The sequence below is a fragment of the Lemur catta genome, chromosome 3 (assembly GCF_020740605.2).
Source record: "Lemur catta isolate mLemCat1 chromosome 3, mLemCat1.pri, whole genome shotgun sequence".
Taxonomy (NCBI): Eukaryota; Metazoa; Chordata; class Mammalia; order Primates; family Lemuridae; genus Lemur; species Lemur catta.
The window spans coordinates 95,393,709-95,412,418 of NC_059130.1; the positions used below are offsets into that span (position 1 = coordinate 95,393,709).

The 18,710-nt window shown below is 34.4% G+C and overlaps 1 protein-coding gene across 6 annotated transcripts in view; it reads right to left on the reverse strand.

Annotated features, from left to right (window-relative positions):
* Nucleotides 1-18,710, reverse strand: part of CCDC30 (coiled-coil domain containing 30) — a 134,358-nt gene that overhangs the window by 100,585 nt on the left and 15,063 nt on the right. For all 6 annotated transcript variants that reach the window (XM_045545710.1, XM_045545711.1, XM_045545708.1 and 3 more), the window contains exons 4-7: nucleotides 16,771-16,964; nucleotides 11,563-11,713; nucleotides 4,527-4,598; nucleotides 779-894 (exon numbers count right to left, since the gene is read on the reverse strand). In XM_045545710.1, the coding sequence (XP_045401666.1) occupies nucleotides 779-894; nucleotides 4,527-4,598; nucleotides 11,563-11,713; nucleotides 16,771-16,964 (533 nt within the window). The remainder of the gene's footprint in view (nucleotides 1-778; nucleotides 895-4,526; nucleotides 4,599-11,562; nucleotides 11,714-16,770; nucleotides 16,965-18,710) is intronic.

Genomic DNA, 18,710 nt, shown 5'->3' on the forward strand with positions numbered 1-18,710 from the left:
ATGAACATGGGTGTACAAAAGTCCCTGCTTTCAATTCTTTGGGGTATATACCCAGAAGTGGACTTGTCAGATCATAGAGTAATTCTATATTTATTTTTGAGGAACTGCTATACTGCTTTCCACAGCGGCTGCAGTATCTTATATTCCCACCAGCAACGCACAAGGGTTCCAATATTTCCACGTCCTCATTAACATTTGTTATTTTCTATTGTTTTGACAGTAGCCATCCTAATGGTTATATATTCATCATGGCAAAAAAATGTCTTGTGCACCTAGTATTATGCCAGGCATTTTATTAGACACGAGAGATATGACTGTCCAATGAATATAAACTAAAATTGAAGAGACATACAATATACCCAAAACTTGGAAGTATATATTTAAAAAATCAATAAATTGCTAAGAAGAAATGGTTAAAAAATAGAACACAACTAAGGGTTTAGTAGTAATAATCTCAAACTTATCCAATATAATAGAGTAATATTTTCTATTTGGTAAATGTGTTAACTGTAAATGATTATCTAAATCCTTATTAAAAATAAAAGATTCTAGATTTACGCAATAGCAATGCTACTGTTTGGCATAGGTAGTTAAAATGTATAAAATAAGTACTGATAGAATGCATCTAGGTCCAAGTACAGCATCTACCTGAGATGTTATAGCCACCAATCCTTACTAATGACTAACTTAGGTGATAAATATCTATGTTGTTCAAGCTGCTAATTGTTATTGTATACACATTTAAATAAATTCTAAGAACAAACTAAATTAAACTTACCATTTCACCAAGCACCTTTTTTTCTGAGTCAAGCGATCGAACCCGATTTCTTAAAGCCAGAATTTCCTCATCCAGTCTCTGATTATGTTCCTTTGCTTTCTGTAGGTCAATTGCATCTAAAACAGAGAAAAACACAGTTTACTCAAATGCATCAAAGTTTTAGTTTTGGGGGTACTAACTCTAAAAACTAAGGAAGTATAATTCCCCATCCTACCATGTCTCTGCACATGTGGCTCTCTGAATAGGACAACCATTAGACTCTCATGTCCAGTCCTAGAATATTCTATCAACCTAATGAAACAGAATAGAAAGTTCTATATTTCTCATACCGGAACAATGAGTTGGGCTTTTAAATGTAGGGTTTCCAGCAACAGAGGTTCTTCTAAGAAGTAGAATTTTAAAACAGTTAAGCCTACCTTCTAAAAGTGAAATGACCAAGAAAATGATCTTTCTACCTTCCTTTCTATCCTGTCTCTCTTAAATACCTCCTGTTCCATTACTCTATATGTTTGTTCTTAGAACAACTCCATGCTGTTGCTTTACTGTAAGTCTTGAAATTGGAAAGTGTAACACCTCAACTTTTATTGATCACAAATGGAATATAGACATGTTGTTAATCAAACTATACAGTTTTGTTCAAAGTGGATATTCTCATCCAACTTTCACCCAATACCGTGTCCCAAAATAATATTGTTAATACCTATTAAATATTCTTCAAAAAATTTTATATACATATGCTAATGTACAGACAAAAGTTGTGTTAAAAATATTTAACAACTGAGGCCGGGCACAGTGGCTCATGCCTGTAATCCTAGCACTCTGGGAGGCCGAGGCGGGTGGATCGTTTGAGCTCAGGAGTTCAAGACCAGCCTGAGCAAGAGTGAGACCCCATCTCTACTAAAAATAGAAAGAAATTATATGGACATCTAAAAATATATATAGAAAAAATTAGCCGGGCATGGTGGCGTATGTGTGTAGTCCCAGTAACTTGGGAGGCTGAGGCAGGAGGATCGCTTGAGCTAGGCTGACGCCATGGCACTCTAGCTGGCGCAACAGAGTGAGACTCTGTCTCAAAAAAAAAAAAATTTAACAACTGATACAACATGGACCCTCACCTATAAGACATGTAGCTCTGAAAAAGAGTCCTAGAGAACATCTTTCTGTGCCAAATATCCCTTTAGTATCTGGGAAGTCAAGGGGCTAGAAGGAGCTATGACAGTTGGGGCAGCTTATTCAAAATTATTCCAGCACCTTCACAACTTTACTGCCATACTGGTATATACCAGCTCATAGTAGTCCTGTGGGAAACACACACACCCCCATACAAATATAAAAACCCAAACAACATTCTACCACATATATTACTCTACAAATTGCCTTGTTCACTTGATAATAAATCACAGACATCTATTCATGTCAGTGTACATAGCTCCATGTCATTCTTAATAGCTGCAAGGTATCCATTGTATAGTTACTTATTTAACCAATCCATTATTGATTGGTAAGCACATTCTACTTAATTTTACTACACAAAAAGCTATTTCTTTTTGTTTTAAGCTGCAGTATAGTGGCCTTGAAGTCCTCAGCTCAAGCAATCCTCCTGCTTCAGCCTCCCAAGTAGCTGGGACTACAGGCGTGTGCCACTGCACTCAGCTAACTTAAAAAAAAAATTTTTTTTTAAAGATAGGGTCTCACTATGTTGCCCAGGCTGGTCTTGAACTTCTGGCCTCAAGTGATCCTCCTGCCTCAGACTCCCAAAGTGGTATTACAGGCATGAGTCACTGTGCCTGGTCCTATTTACTCTTTGTACTTTTACAAGTTCTTCTATGTTCATTAGGGATATTGCAATGCTTTTGTCTAGTGTTGGTATCAGGATAATGCTGACCACACAAAAAGTTGAGAAGTATTCCCTCTTCTTCAATTTTCTGTAAGAGTCTTTGTAAATTCAGTATTATTTATTCTTTAAACATTTGTTAGAATTCACTAGTGAAGCCATCTGAGCCTGGAGTTTTCTTTGTGGAAAAATTTTTAACTACAAATTCAATTTCTTTAGTAGATTTAGGGCTGTTTCTTCTTGAGTGAGGTTTAGTAGTTAGTGTCTGGCAAGGAATGTGTCCATGTCATCAAATTTATTGGCATAAAGTTATTCATAATATTCCCTTATTATCTTTTTAGTCTGTAGAAATGTTCTGTTATTTCTTAAGCTGGTAATTTGTGTCTTCTCTCTTTTTTTCACGATCAATCTAGTTAGTTTACTGTTCCTGCTGAAGAATCAGTTCTTGGTTCCACGGCTTTACTCTATTCTGGTTCTGTTTTCAGTTTTAGTGATTTTAACTTTTATTTTAATATCTCCTTCCTTCTGTTTGCCTTGGATTTAGTTTGTTCTTCTTATTCTGTTCTTATGATTCTTATTATAGATATTTTATCCTTCCCCTCATCCTCGTTGTCCTCCTCCTCCTTCTGATCCTGCTTACCTTACCTGGGTTTTTAAGGTGTAAACTTAGATTATTTTGAGTCCTTTCTTTATTTCCAGTATAAACATTAAATACTGTAAAATTCCCTCTCAGCACTGATTTAGCTGTATCACATAAACATTGATATTATTGTGTTTTCTTTTCCTTCAATTAAAAATATTTTCTAACATCCCTTGTAATTTTTTTCTCTGAAAGCATGTGCTTTTTAGAAGTACCTTGTTTAATTTCTAAATATTTGAGGATTTTCTAAATATACTTCCGTTACTGATTTTTAGTTTAATTCCATTATGATCAGAGAACATAATTTGCATGATTTCAGTTCTCCCACAGAGATTTATTTCATGGCCCAGGATCTCTCAGTGAATGTTCCATGGGTATATGAAAAGAACATGTATTCTGGCCATTTCTGTAAATATCAATTAGCTCTCATTGATTGGTAGTGTTTTTAGGTCATCTACAACCTTACTGATTTTTTCTTTTCACTTGCTCTATATCAAGTAAAAAGAAAAAGAAAGAAAGTTCTTTCTAACAAAGAAAATTCATTTTATAATTATATTCATACATTTTTGAAAAGAAGGGTATATCTAGTTCTAGATTATTTAAAACTGAAATACATTTTTAATTATTTTTGCAGTTATGATTAATACATTCAAATTTCATTATATTATTGATAGCTGGTAGGATTTTTATATAGTCAAGCAAGGGTCAGATTAACTAACTCACCTCTGATTCCAAGCATGTTGGCTTCTCAAATACGTGTGAACAAATATAATGTTAAATGCATCATAAGGTATATTGGTCTCAGTGGTCCCAGTAAAATATGTATTATTTGTGTTGATCACAGGTTTTGAAGTCAGACATATAAGGATTCAAATGTCAGCTCTTCTACTTAATGTGGCTATTGCATAACTCATTTAGTCACTTACTGTGACTCAGTTTCCATGTCCATGAAATGGGGATAATAATACTGACTACATGGAATTGCTGTGAGGATTAGATGAGATCAGGCATGTTCAAGGTGGTATAGCAGTAGACTGTTGTGAGTATTAGAGATAATACATGCAAAGTGCCTGGAAGAATACCTGTCACTTTGTAAGGAATACATGGTAGTAGTAGTATTAATAATAATAGTATTAATAGTAGCAATAGCAATAATAGTAGTACTAGTTATTTTTTTAGTTATTAAATAATATATTTTAAAATATTATTTAATACATATATTATTTTTAATGTATTATTATTAAATAATTATTATATATACTAGAATGACTTACCGTTTTCTTTCAGCTTTATTAAATTTTCTTTCAGTTTCTCAATTTCTAGTTGAGCCTTCTCAAGTGCAGAATCTAAAAAAGAAAATATTTGTGTAAGAAGCAAATGATTAGTATAATAATCAAATTTCAAATGACTCTGTTTAGAACACTTCCTTCCATCTGGGTAACTGTCCTTTGAGTTTCTGCATCAATGTCAGCTCCTCCAGGAAGTTTTTGTAGACTTCCTTCTTAGTGTTCCTACTGTGTCCTATATTTATTCCTATTCCTGGTCATCTTATCTTGTAATTGTCTTTCCCTGTTTCTCCTATCAGATTCCAAGATGAAGAGTTTGAACCATTATAAATAGTAGGGACAGCTAGAAGTTTTTTAAGCATGGTACTACAAGTTTACTAAAAAGAAATTACACTCAGAAAAAATTAAAAATAATTCCTGCAATCAATAATATTTAGAATTTTGCTGATAGCTGTTAGAAATATCAAAATAACAAAAGTTCAGGAAATAGCTTTTGGTACTATCCAAGAAATGTATGAAGATGGCAGAATGATATTTAGGAAGACATGGGACCTTAGAGTTGATTGGATTTGGGTTCTCTAATCCACGTTTTATTTCTTTGCCTCCTGTGGCCTCCTCTTTATCATTGGTAATATTACTGGTAGGTCTCCCTATTGTCAGAATGAAGAACCTCCTAGAAGTAAGACTAAGATGAATTCTATAAGAGATCATTCCTAATCACAGAGTGAGTACCATCAGCACAATTGTGCATGTTTTATTATTATGTCCATAACATTCAGTTCTATGGAGTAAATCCCAGTATAACCTATCAGAGTCACCTAAAACTGTATTCCTAACTATAGCAATACTAACACTGCTACCAGCAGCAGCAGCTACTAGTAGCAGATATATTAATCATCATGACAAATCTTCAAAATAGATATTAATATTCCCAATTTATAGATTAGATAAGCAAGGCTCCAAAAAGTTAGGCAACTTGCTCAATGTCACACAAGTAGTAACTGGTATGGTTGTGATGTGAACCTCGGTCTGTTTACACTGTGCCAGAGATACGAGAATAGCTTCTGTTTTACTAAAAGAACAGTTTTCCAATGTATTCCTCTATTGTAGAAGGAGAATGAGTAAAGTCACAGCAGGTGGAAAGGATGTTCCAGAAAGAGGGAATAGCATGAATAAAAGGGAGGAGGTAGGACAGAACAAAGGAGAGGAGGTAGAAGTGAACCCCGTGTGTTCTTGGAACTACATGTAGTCTGATACTGCTTGGGTCTACAGTGCAAAGACTTAGGGAACCTGTGGGATATGAGCTGGATAGATAAGTAGAAGCCCAACCAGAAAGGCCTTGTTTGCTACACAAGAGGGTCGAGAATTTATGATGTAAGCCAGGGACTTCCTAACTGTATTCTATGAACTTTAAATTTCTGAGGAGGTACTTCAGGTGTTCTGAAAACATTTGATTTAATTTCCACTTTTTTAAAAAAAAAACTATTTTTAGAATAACACATATAACCAAATATATTGTATGTCAAATTTAAACAGTATCACAGACCCCTAAATTCATTAACTTGTACTACCAGGTTAGTTTCTTCCACGTTCATGAAGATATTTGATAATTGTAGCTTTCCATTGTTCCTCTTAAACTAATAACATTTCTAAAACTCTATTTGATAGTAATTTTGGGGGACCTCTCTGCTAGATTGACAGTTTTACTTTCTATTTCTTTAGATATTTTGTAAAAACTTTTTTACTTATGGAAAATTTCAAACATATATAAAAGTAGATAGAACAGAATTATGGGAACATCTATATACACCACCTATCTTTTAACAATTATCAACTAATGGCCAATCTTGTTTCATTTATGCTCGTACATATTGTAATTTTCTAATGTTGTATAACAAACTACCACAAACTTAGTAGCTTAAAACAGCATCTATCTATTAGCTCACAGTTCTGTAGGTCAGAAGTCCAGGCATGGTGAGGCTGGGTTCTCTGACCAGAGTCTTACAAGGCTGAAATCAGGGGTTGCCCAGTCTATGTTTCTCTCTGGAGACTCTGGGGAAGAACTGACTTGCAAGCTGATTCAGGTTGTTGACTGAATTCAGACCTTGAGGTGTAGGACTGAGGTCCCTGTTTCCTTGCTGTCAGCTGGAGGTCTCTCTTGATTCTTGGAGGCCACCCACATTCTTTGCCACATGGTCTCCTCCATCTTCAAAGTCAGCAATGAAGAATCTCCCTCCTGTTAAATCCTTCTCACACTTCGAATCTTTTTTGCCAGGAAAAGCCCAGACCCTTTTAAGGGCTCACCTGATTAAAACAGGTTCATGCAGGATGATCTCCTTTCCTTAAAGTCAATTGATTTGGGATCATAACTACCTTTGTAAAATCTCTTCACAGTAGCATCTAGATTGTATTTCATTGAATAACTGGGAAAATGTTTGTGTATACTAGAGGGTGGGGCTCTTAGGGGCATATGAGATTTCCACTTAATGTATTTATTTCCCCAGGTCTTATAATATTTTTAATAACTTTATGCAGGTACAATTTACATACCATAAAATTCACCCATTTTAAAGTGTAAATTCAATGATTTTTAGTATATTTACAGGTGTGCAACCACCACAATTTAATTTTAAGACATTTCCATCACTCCATAAAGAAAACTCACACACATTTAGGCAATCCCCATTCCCACCCCTAGGCAACCACTAATCTACCTTTCTTTCTTCTTCATTTCCCTTTTTTTTCTTTTTTCCAGAGAGACAGATGCCCAGGCTGATCTCAAACTCCTGGGCTCAAGTGATCCTTCCCCTCAGCATCCCAGGTAGCTGAGTTGGGACTGTAGGCTCATTTCACCATGCCCAGCTATAGTAATCTACTTTCTATCTCTATGGATTTACCTTTTATGTACATTTCATATAAATGGAATCATTATATGAAACAATAGATGATCTTTTACAACTGAGTTCTTTCATTTAGCATGTTTTTGCTATTTATCCATGTAGCAGGTATAAGTACTTCATTTCTTTTACTGTCAAACAGTATTAATAGTACTCCATAGTATGAGTGTCAGGGGTCCCCAAGATCACTCCCAGGTTTGGTGATTTGCCAAGAGGACTCATAGGACTCAACGTATGCTCATACAGCTAAGAATTACTACAGCAAAAGGATATAAAACAAAATCAGCAAAGGGAAAAGATGCATGGGGCAAAGTCTAGAAGAAACCAGGGACAAGCTTCCAAGAGTCCTCTCCCAGGGGAGTCACATAGGATGATTCTCCAGCACTGAATTGAGACAATACATGTAAAATGTTATCTACCTGGGAAATTCATTAGAGACTCAGTGCCTAAGGTTTTTATTGGGGGCTGTTCACATACAAACTTTCTGCCTAACATGTACCAAAATCCAAGACTTTCAGAAGGAAAGCAGGTGTTCAGCATAAATCACATTGTTTATATAAACAGCTTCAGCACAGAAAGCCACTACTATCAGTTAGGAAATGGTGGGAACCCTACCAAAATCCAAGTTCCCAGATGCTAGCCCATGGCTAACCTTACAAGCAGACTTTTTTTAAAGGACAGCAGCACCAAGCCTGCTATGCTAATTATTTACTGTACAGTATGGATAGACTGCATTTTGTTTATTCATTCACCAATTGACAGACATTTAACTCTTGGCTATTGTAAACAATAGTGCTATGAACCTTTACATACAAGTCTTTGTGTGGACATACATTTTCACTTCTCCTGAGTAGATACCTAGCAATGGAATTGCTGAGTCATGTGGTAATTCTATGTTCAATATTTTGAGAAATTGTCAAATTGTTTTCCAAAGTATCTACACCATTTTACATTCCTACCAGCAATGCATAAGCATTCCAATTTCTCCACATCCTTGCCAACACTTGTCATTGCCTTTTTTATTATAGCCATTCTAGTGGGTATGAAGTGGTATCTCATTGTGGTTTTGCTTTGTGCTTCTCTAATGACTAATGGTGTTGAACATTTTTTCAACTGACAAATAATAATTATATATATTTATGGGATACAATGTGATGCTTTGATATATGTTTACATTGAGGGATGACTAAATCAAGTTAATTAAGATATCCATAACCTCAAATACTTACCAATTTTTGTGACAGGAGGTGAGGAACATCTTTTCATGTGCCTATTGGTCATTTACATATCTTCTCCAGAGAAATGTCTATGCAAATCCTTGGCCCACTTTTCATTTGAGCTTTTTATTATTAAGATATAAGAATTATTTACATATTCTGGAAATAAGTTCCATATCAAATACATAATTTACACATATTTTCTTCCAGTCTGTGGGTTGTCTTTTCACTTTCTGATGGTATCTTTTGAAGTGCAAAAGTTTTAAATTTTGATTAAGTCTAATGTATTCGTTTTTCTCAGACTTTTGCTTTTGGTGTCGTACTGAACATATCATTGCTTAACTCAAGATCATGAAGATTTATTCCTATGTTTTCTTCTATGAGTTTTATAGTTTTAACTCTTACATTTAGCTCTGTGATCCATTTTGAGTTAATTTTTGTGTAGGTATAAGGGAGGGGTCTATGTTATTTCTAAGCAAATCCCAGACATTGTATCATTCATCTGTAAATATTTCACTATATATCTCCAAAAAATAAGGACCCTTTTAAAACATAAACTCAATATCATTACATATGATTAGGCAATTTAATAATAATTATTTAATTCCTATAACCAGCAAGTGTTCAAATTTCTAGTCATTTTATAATGTTAAAAATTTGTTTGAATCAAGATTCAATAGAGGCCATAGATTACAACTGTTTAATAAATCTCTTAAATATTTAAATATTTATCACTTTTTCCTTGATACTCATTTATTAAAGAATACTCTATATATAGGGGGGAAAAAGAATATTCTAAATATTTTACATGAATTCTTTTTTATTCTTGAAAAATATTTTTATTATTGACAAAAATCTTTCATTTTCATCTAAATTTTTGGATGTGATATAGAGAAAGCTAGAGAATAACTTAAAATAAAGTCTTTTATTTAAAAATAGTTTGTTGAAAGAAGTAAGCTAATACTTGTGAAACACTGTCATATAACATATGTACCTAAAAAGAAATTCTGCTATAAGTGGATGACTTAGGAAGTTACACGTAGGACACATGTTAAATCTGCATACAATATTCAAAAAAGGACTTGCTAGTTTAGCTTTCCAACAATCCCAGTATATTCAGTGAGGACATTGCTTTCAGTTGATAGGTTAAGATCTACCAGAGAGATCAACTGCTTATGGGACAGGCTGCTATAGGATTGCCTTCTGTTGTATCCAAATGTTACTACTAAGAAGGTTGGATATCCTGTGTTTCCTTTCCTTCACTATTGCAAGCAGAAAATACTGCTTCTCATCATACTCAACATGGCCAAATTTCTTTCCTTTTTTTTTTTAAAAAAAAAATTGGGTTTACTGAGGTATAATTTGCATATAGTAAAATTCACCTTCCTAAGTGTATAGTTTGATGAATTTTGACAAATATATACAATCGTATACCAACCCAATCGGGATATAAAACATTTTCATAATTCTTAAAAGTTATTTATGTCCAGTGTTTAAAATGCATTCTTAACAAAATCTGTCCACAGTTTGGCATAATCATTATTGTTTTACATATTTAACATTTTTTAATGTTTATGATTCTGAAGTAACCTATATATACTACATTTTCAAAAGAATCAGTCTAATTTTTCATCATCACAAATTATAAATATAGAAAAGAAATAATTAAAATTTTTTACCTTTAGGCTAAAATAAATTCTGGATAAAGCAAAGATTTAAATACAAACAATGAAACCATAAAAGTACTTTTAAAAACCCCCCAAAACTAGAGGTAAATGTTTTCAATAATCTTATAGTGAAGAAAAGGCTTTACACATAAAAACTCAGAAGGCATAAAGAATAACTCTCTTAAACCTGACTTAATGAATCAATATTAGCATTTCTCTATGGCCAAAAACAATGACAACAACAAAATATTTTTAACCAACAAAAGGCTCCTATCTAGAATACATAAAGAACTCCTACAAATAAATAAAACAAAGATACAACTCAATAGAAAAATATGTAAGATTCTTGAGCCGGTGCTTCACAAAATAGTATATCCAAATAAGTAACAACAACAATAAACATATGAAAAGGTTTTCAACTTCATCAGCCATCAAGGAAATGCAAGGTCAAGCAACAATTAAATACTACTACAGACTCAACATAAAGAGTAGTTAATAAGACGGACAGTAGCAAGTATTGGCAATGAATGTGGAGAAACCAAATCTCATATACAACTGAGGAAAGCTTAAATTAATACAACTACTTTGGAAGATCAAAGTAGAACCTGCCTATAACTCTTTGATTCAGTAATTCTACTCTTACCACGATCAGAAATGTGTAGATAAGTACACCAAAAGACATACACAAAAATGTTCATAGGAGCAGTATTCAAAATAGACCAAAACTAGAAATGACAAAAATGTCCATCGACAGTAGAATGGATAAACTATGGTATGTTTATTAATGGAATATAAAAACAGCAAGAGTGAACAAACAACTGCTACATGCAACATCAGGAATGAATCTTACAAACATGAGATGGAGCAAGAGAAGCAAACCACAGATGTACACTGCATGTAGTCAAAATTCAGAACTGTTCAAAGTCAGGGTAGCGGTTACTGTGGGAGAGGAGGAAGGAGGTACAGACAAGGAGACAGAACAAAGGGCACTTCTGAGATGCTGGAAATTTCTTGTGGTGACTGGTGCACACTTATGAGTTGTATACTTTTTGGTAAATGTATTATATTTGTGCTTCAATAAAAATTTCTGGACATTGTAGAAAATGAGGCTGGTTATCAGACTTTTATGTGTTTACCCTAAAAGGTTTTTTGTTTTTTTTTCAGTGTATTCATGTTGTACTCTGAGAAAAGATCATTACAGTTAAAACATGGTCAGAAATGATCACCTGAAACCACAGCTTACCTGATTCACTCTGTTCTTTCTCCTTCACTTGTAGTTCCTCAGTGAGCCTTTGGATCTCTTCGTGGGCTATCTCTAACTTCTTTGCTACTTGTACATCTTTCTCTAGGCAGTTTTGTGATGTTTTATCTTTTTCCAGGTCTTCATTATGAGACTGAAATAAAACTGCTGTTAGTAATAAAACAAACAGCAAATATACTCTCATGACATTTTGCAATTTTTTATAAATGTTTGAAGGCCAATAAAGAAAAGTAGCAAACCATATTTCATTTACGTGCATTTCTTTCATTAGGTTGAACCAAATAAAATTGGTGATATTTGACTGTTTTTTACTTATAAACATGCAATATTGTATGGTTCAACCTAACATATCCAAGAGATTACTTTTATGGGATATAAAAACCAGAAATTTAAACTTAAAAAAATGAGTACCATCTGGCAAAAAATGAGAGACAATACTCTTCATTTATATGGTTTACAAAATGCTTCCACGTGAAGTATTTCATGTAATTTCAAGGTAGATGCATACTTAATGAAGCTCCTATCATGTTTAGAGATCCTCTTCTGCAATTATTTTCAAAGATTTTAAAAGGTTAGAAATTCAGTCTCAATTATATTTTGCCTTTGATCCCCAAAAGAGAATGAAATTATATAAATATAATAATTATATAATTTTTTCTAAGAGAATAAAAAAACCCAAATATCATCTACAAAACAAAACCATTTTGAGCATATTGGTATGTTTTTTGCAGTATTTTTTATTCATACACATTATTTACACAATCATAATACCAATATAAGTACAAGTTTCTGTCTGGCTTTTCTATTTAACACTATGTCAGCAACATTTTTCTACATGTTGAATAGATTTTGTAATAATAATTTTTAAAGGCTGTATAATGTTCCAGAGTGGGCATAATATCACTTATGTAATCATTTACACATTTAAGATAGTTTCTGATTTTTTGCTATTGAACATAATACTGTGACATACAGTTTCAACACACATATTTTGCCCTTATCTTGGGTTACTTCTAATGGTTAAATTCCCACAATATACTTTATTCACCAGATTTATCTGTTAATAACATTTCTTTTCCCAGATCAAAAAATTAAATTCCATGAAGAGAGTTGATCATATTTAAAATAATGTGCTATACATTCTAAAGGACTCCCTGAAACAGAAGCTCCAAACATATTTGTAAAGAAAAATATGTACAGTACCAAGGTGATTTTTTAAAAAAATAACATATATTGATTGTTTACATTTTGATATACTCAATAAAAATCAGCTATTGTGTTAAATGGATGATTGATTTTTTCTCCCTCCCAAATTTTTGTGATGTGTTTATAATACTTTTATGTACAATTTGATAATTTTACAAGAATCTATACATTTTAATATATTCAAATAAAATACTTCCAAAGTAAAAGCTGATTTGTAATTAGCTATTATTAAGTAAATTTCTTTTTTTACTTCACTTCAAGGTTTGTTAGACTTCTGCACAAGTTCTTAAAGTTTCTGATGTTCTCCCTGCAGAGGTTGGTGGATTTGTTCAAATTTCTTCTTTTTTTTTTTTTCACTGTCTCACCTGGGCTAGAATGCAGTGACATCATCATAGCTCATTGCAACCTCAAATTCCTGGTTTCAAGCAATCCTCCTGCTTCAACCTCTCCAGTAGCTGGGACTACAGGTGTGCTCCATGACACCCAGCTAATTTTTCTATTTTTAGTAGATAGTGTCTCGCTCTTGGTCAAGCTGGTCTAGAACTCCTGAGCTCAAGCAATCCTCCCATCTCTGCCTCCCAGAGTGCTAGGATTACAGGCGTGAGCCAAGGGTATCATAAAAAGAAAAAAAAACCTTTAGCAAATATAATACATAATAGTAAACCTCTAACTGATTTCTCTCTGATATCAATAATAAGACAAGATGTCTGTTATTTAACATAATACTAGAGGTCCTAGCCAGTATAAGGCAAGAAAAAAATTAAAAGACAGAATTAGGAAAGAACAAAAATATTGTATAACTATTCTCAGATAATTGTGTGCATGTAGAAAATTTTTAAATCTTGAGATAAATTGTTAAAGTGAATGATATTTTAGCAAGCTTGCTAGATATAAGGTGAATACATAAAAATAATTATAGTTTTAAATACCAGTAACAGATAAATAGAAAATTAAATTTTTAAAAAAGATAGCATTTAGGCCAGGTGCAGTAGCTCATGCCTGTAATCCTAGCACTCTGGGAGGCCGAGGCAGGAGGATCACTCGAGGTCAGGAGTTCGAGACTAGCCTGAGCAACAGCGAGACCCCGTCTCTACTAAAAATAGAAAGAAATGATCCAGACAGCTAAAATTATATATATAGAAAAATATTAGCCAGGCATGGTGGCACATGCTTGTAGTCCCAGCTACTTGGGAGGCTGAGGCAGAAGGATCGCTTAAGCCTAGGAGTTTGAGGTTGCTGTGAGCTTGACGCCACGGCAAAAAAATGAAGTTGAGCATCTTTTCATGTATTTATTTTCCATGCATGTTTCCTTCGTTGGTGAAGTCTTTGTTTAAATCCCTTGCCCATTTTTCAATTGGGCTGCATGTTTCAATTGAGTTGTAAGTTATTTACAATTTTTAGATACAAAGCTTTTGTTAGATATGTTTTTTAATATTGTCTTCTAGGCTGTGGCTTGCTTTTCATTTTTGTAACAGTGTCTTTTGAAGAGCAAACATTCTGAATTTTTAGTAAGCCCAATTAATTTTTATAATTTGTGCTTTTCCTGTTTTACAAAAATCTTGTCAAACCCAAAGTCACTAAGATTTTTTTCTATGTTTTGTTCCATAAGTTTTATCTCTTAAGTTAGACATAAGAACCATTTTGAGTTAATTTTTGTATATGGTAGGAGATAAGTAAGGCTTAAAATTTCATGTGGTGCCTTGACATCTTTGAATCTCACAGAGCCCCAAAGGCTTAACAGTGGACAGTGAGTTCCTCAGCTCTCACCAGACATGCCCCCACCCAGAGGGAAAGTTTCTCCACCTGGCTGGTTCCTCTATCAGCCAGAGCAGTTGTATTCCACTAAGTCCTCACAGTAATTTTTCAAACAAGCCAATTACATGCTTCCATGAGAATCGAGAGGCACCTCCCCGTCTTGTTACTACAAAGCCTGCCTCCCATAGCCTCTGTGAGTTCACTCTATTCCTGATAATAACCCCTTGTAGCCCTGCATGGGATGTGGTGTCCTCCTCCCCTGGGCCATGAGTATATGTTACTAATAAACTGCTATCAATTTCATCTCTGACAAGTGTCAGGTGGCCATCTTGTAGTATTTAGGATGAGGCATTCATCACCCTATATGGGTGAACAGAACCTCAATAAGGGTTTGGAGGTTTTTCTTGTTTGTTTGTTTTGGCATATGTCTATCCAATTATTCTAGCATCATTTGTTGAAAAGATTATCCATTTCCCATTGAATAACCTTGTCACCTTTGTTGAAAATCAGTTGATGGTATAGTTGTGCGCCAATTTCTGGATGCTATTGTGTTCCACTGATCTATAGATCTATCTTAATGTCCGCAGTATACTTTCTTTATTACTACAGCTCTATGGTAAGTCTTGAAATCAGGAAGTGTTAGTCCTTCAACTTTGTTCTTTTTCAAAGTTGTTTTGGCTGTTTTAGGTCCTTTCATTTCCATATCAATTTTAGAACCAGCTCATCAATTTCTAAAAAAAAAAGTGATCTTGCTGATTGTTTTATGCTCAGGCTAATTACAACTTAGCTTAAGCAAAATATAATTGGGGATGCAATACAAATTTTATGGGTTACATTTTATCATAACAAAAGTATCTTTGAAGTATCTGGGGGTTTTTTGTTTTGTTTTGCCAAAGCCAAAGTGAAGGAGATGAAGTATTTGTTTCAATTCTTTCTGGCCATTAGTGGAAAACCATGATCTAAAAGTGACTGGGTAGATGGCATTAGAGTCATCCAAGACTTCACTCCACCATTTCCAATTTGTTTCATAGATTCCATCTCATTAATACCTCCTCAGTTGATCTTCCCTTCCCCATTTACACTCTGAGCATGGTTTTGGTTCTCATTCTTTGATTAATTACTGCAAAACTTCCCCTGAGGTTCCCATTTCCAATCTTGTCCCTATGCAATCCATCCCTCCACTGTTGCTAGAGTGATTTTTCTTTCCTTTTTAATTTTTATTTATTTCTAATTATTATAGGTACATAATAGTTTCATATATTTATATGGTACATGTGATATTCTGATACAGGCATACAATGCATAATAACCAAATCTAGGCAGAGTAATTTTTCTAAAACATGAATCAGATTACATTAACTCTCCTCTTAAAATCATTTAGTGATGGTTTCTACCTTCTATAACAAAGTCAATCTTTCATACACTCAAAAATATTTTTATGCCTCTAGTATGGTCCAAGAACAGCTAGCACAGTCCAGGTGCTGAGCCCAAACACTTTCACTTAGCATGTGAGCATCACCTTGATGTAGTTCATGAAAATATCTCCATCCACATTTCTCAGCATTCACTCACATGTTCATATCCATTCTGTCCCCTATTCTAGGAATTCCTTTCCCAGCTTCTTCATCTAGCTAACACATATTCAACTTTCAAAATACTACTCAACATTACCTCCTCTGGAAGCCTTTTTTGGTCACCCTACCCATTCTGTCCGACTCATCCCTTCCTGCTGAGTTTCCTAGTCTTCTGTACCTTCCTTTAACATAAGACCAGTCACACTGAACTACAACCTTTGGCTTACCTCTTTCCTCCATTAGTTTGTAAGTTCCTTGCAAGTCCAGATCATGTTCAGTTTGACTTTGTTTCTACATCTACTAGCACAAAGACTGGCACATGATAAGTTCTCAATAAATAATAACAATAATGCTAATTAGTAAGTGTGAGGTACTACTCTACAGCTTTACATATATTATTTCATTTTCATGATCAACTTGTGGAGCAGTTAAGTTGATCCCAGATTTTTACAGATGAGGAAATCAAGGCTCACTAAAGTTAAGTAACTTGTTCAAGGTCATACTGTTAACAAGTGGCAGAGAAAGTTTATCCAAATCCAAAGCATGTATTCTTAAGCACAAGTAAACTGGCTTCCTAATATTTTAATGAATCAACGAATGCATTTTAAAAAACTGGCCTGTCTCTTATTCAATTATCTAGCTAATTTCGGAATACCTGGGAAAATTCTTTCTGTAGGTGACTGCTCATACGTCTTTGTGACTCTGGCTTGGAGTCCACAAGTTGCAATTTCCTTAAGAGTGTACTTCTCTCCACCAGCAAGTATGCAATCTGTTCACTGGGGCTGCTCAGAGCTATTTTGGACAAACCTTCTTGATACAACATTTCTTCAACTTCCTTTCTTTGGGCTTCTGTTAGGAAGAAATAACAGAAACAAAACTGTTAAAAGAAATTCAGGCAAATAACTATTGTTATAAGATAATGAGTTCTTAACTAGATAAAAATTAATTAAAAAATAAGCTATACTGATACTACCACTCTTCTCACCATCTTTCCAGGGTATTCGCAAAATTTCAGAAACAATAATAAAAAAAATAGTGAGAAAAGTTTCTAGAAATCAGTAAACATTCTCACTGTTACATAACTTTTAAATTTTTATTTCAAAGGGTAAGGACACCATTTTTTTAACATTTTATTAAGGACCCAAATTTGAGTTTATATATGGCTATATCACTGTTGTTGTTTTATTGAGCACTTATTATGTGACAGGTGTCGTACTAAGCATTTGAGATACATTTATGTCACTTAATTCTTGCAACAGCCCAATGAAGTAGGAACCATTGTTATCCCTATTCCAAGACAGATGAGGACTGAGGCATCAAGAAGCCAAACAATTGACCAAGGTCAGTCAACTAATCTTGCCAAAATTATTAGCGATTTTGATGTTCAGGCAGATTCCAGTGCTTTGGCTTCTCAGTCCTTTCACATGCTAACTTCCAAAGATCTAGTCCTCTACCCGACTTTAGCCACCCATTCCATAGTATTAATAATTCCCTAGACCTTCTCATTACCAATAACTGTAGTCTCTCCCTGGTCTCAATTTCAAGCATCTTATTCTCTAATCATGCCTTCCTATGTACTTCTACTAGTTCAATTTCGACAAGTTTTGACCATACTGGAAACTATAACAATTGACCTTAAATACTTTTTAATGTTCTTTACCCTGTTCCTGTTCTCATTTGCTTTTTGACTCAGCTTAGATTCCAGGGTCCATGATTATAATCCCTCCCTTAAAAACATTCACAACTCCCTTGCCCTTCTTTCCTTCTATTGAACTTGACTGACAAAACTCCAATTTTAATCCAACTTTCCATCTCTTTTGCACCTCACTCCAGGAGCTGAACAAGGCTGGAGAAAACTGCACAACCAGTGCTATTCGATTTCACACTAAATTCATGTCTACTAAGCCCAAGTAATCCCTTACTGCTGCCCAGCAATCCTCTTACATGTCCTTAGTTACCTCTCTTTCTCTCATTCTTTATAGACCTAGACCATTATTTCATTCCCTCTACCTCCTCAAGTCTCCAATGCCTCCTTCCACATCCTCACTCTCAGCTGATTATCCTGCTTCTTATTTTATTGAGAAAAGAGAAGTTCTCCAAAGAGAACTTCCACAAGCTTGCTTTACCAATCTGCCAACTTCTGCATAGACTTCCCTCTTTTGAGAATTAGCAAACTATCCTTTCTCCTAAGGCCAGGCCAGCCTTTTCCAACCCTTGGGCATTGGATCCCATTTCTTATGTCAAGGACAACACTCTTGCAGCTGACTCCTCTCACTATTGCCTCATCAAACTTTCTTCCCAGCTAAGCATTATAATCATCTTAGAAACATGCTATAATAACTCCCATTTTAAAAACAAACAGGGGGGTGGGGGGAGGGGATGGGGGTATAGCTACATGATGAGTGCAATGCGCACTGTCTGGGGAATGGACACACTTGAAGTTCTGACTCGGGGGGACGGGTAGGACATGGGCAATATATATAACCTGAACTTTTGTACCCCCATGATAAGCTGAAATAAAAAATAAATAAATAAATAAATAAAAATAAAAATAAAAACAAACAAAAAACACCTTTCTTCAACCTCATGTACCCC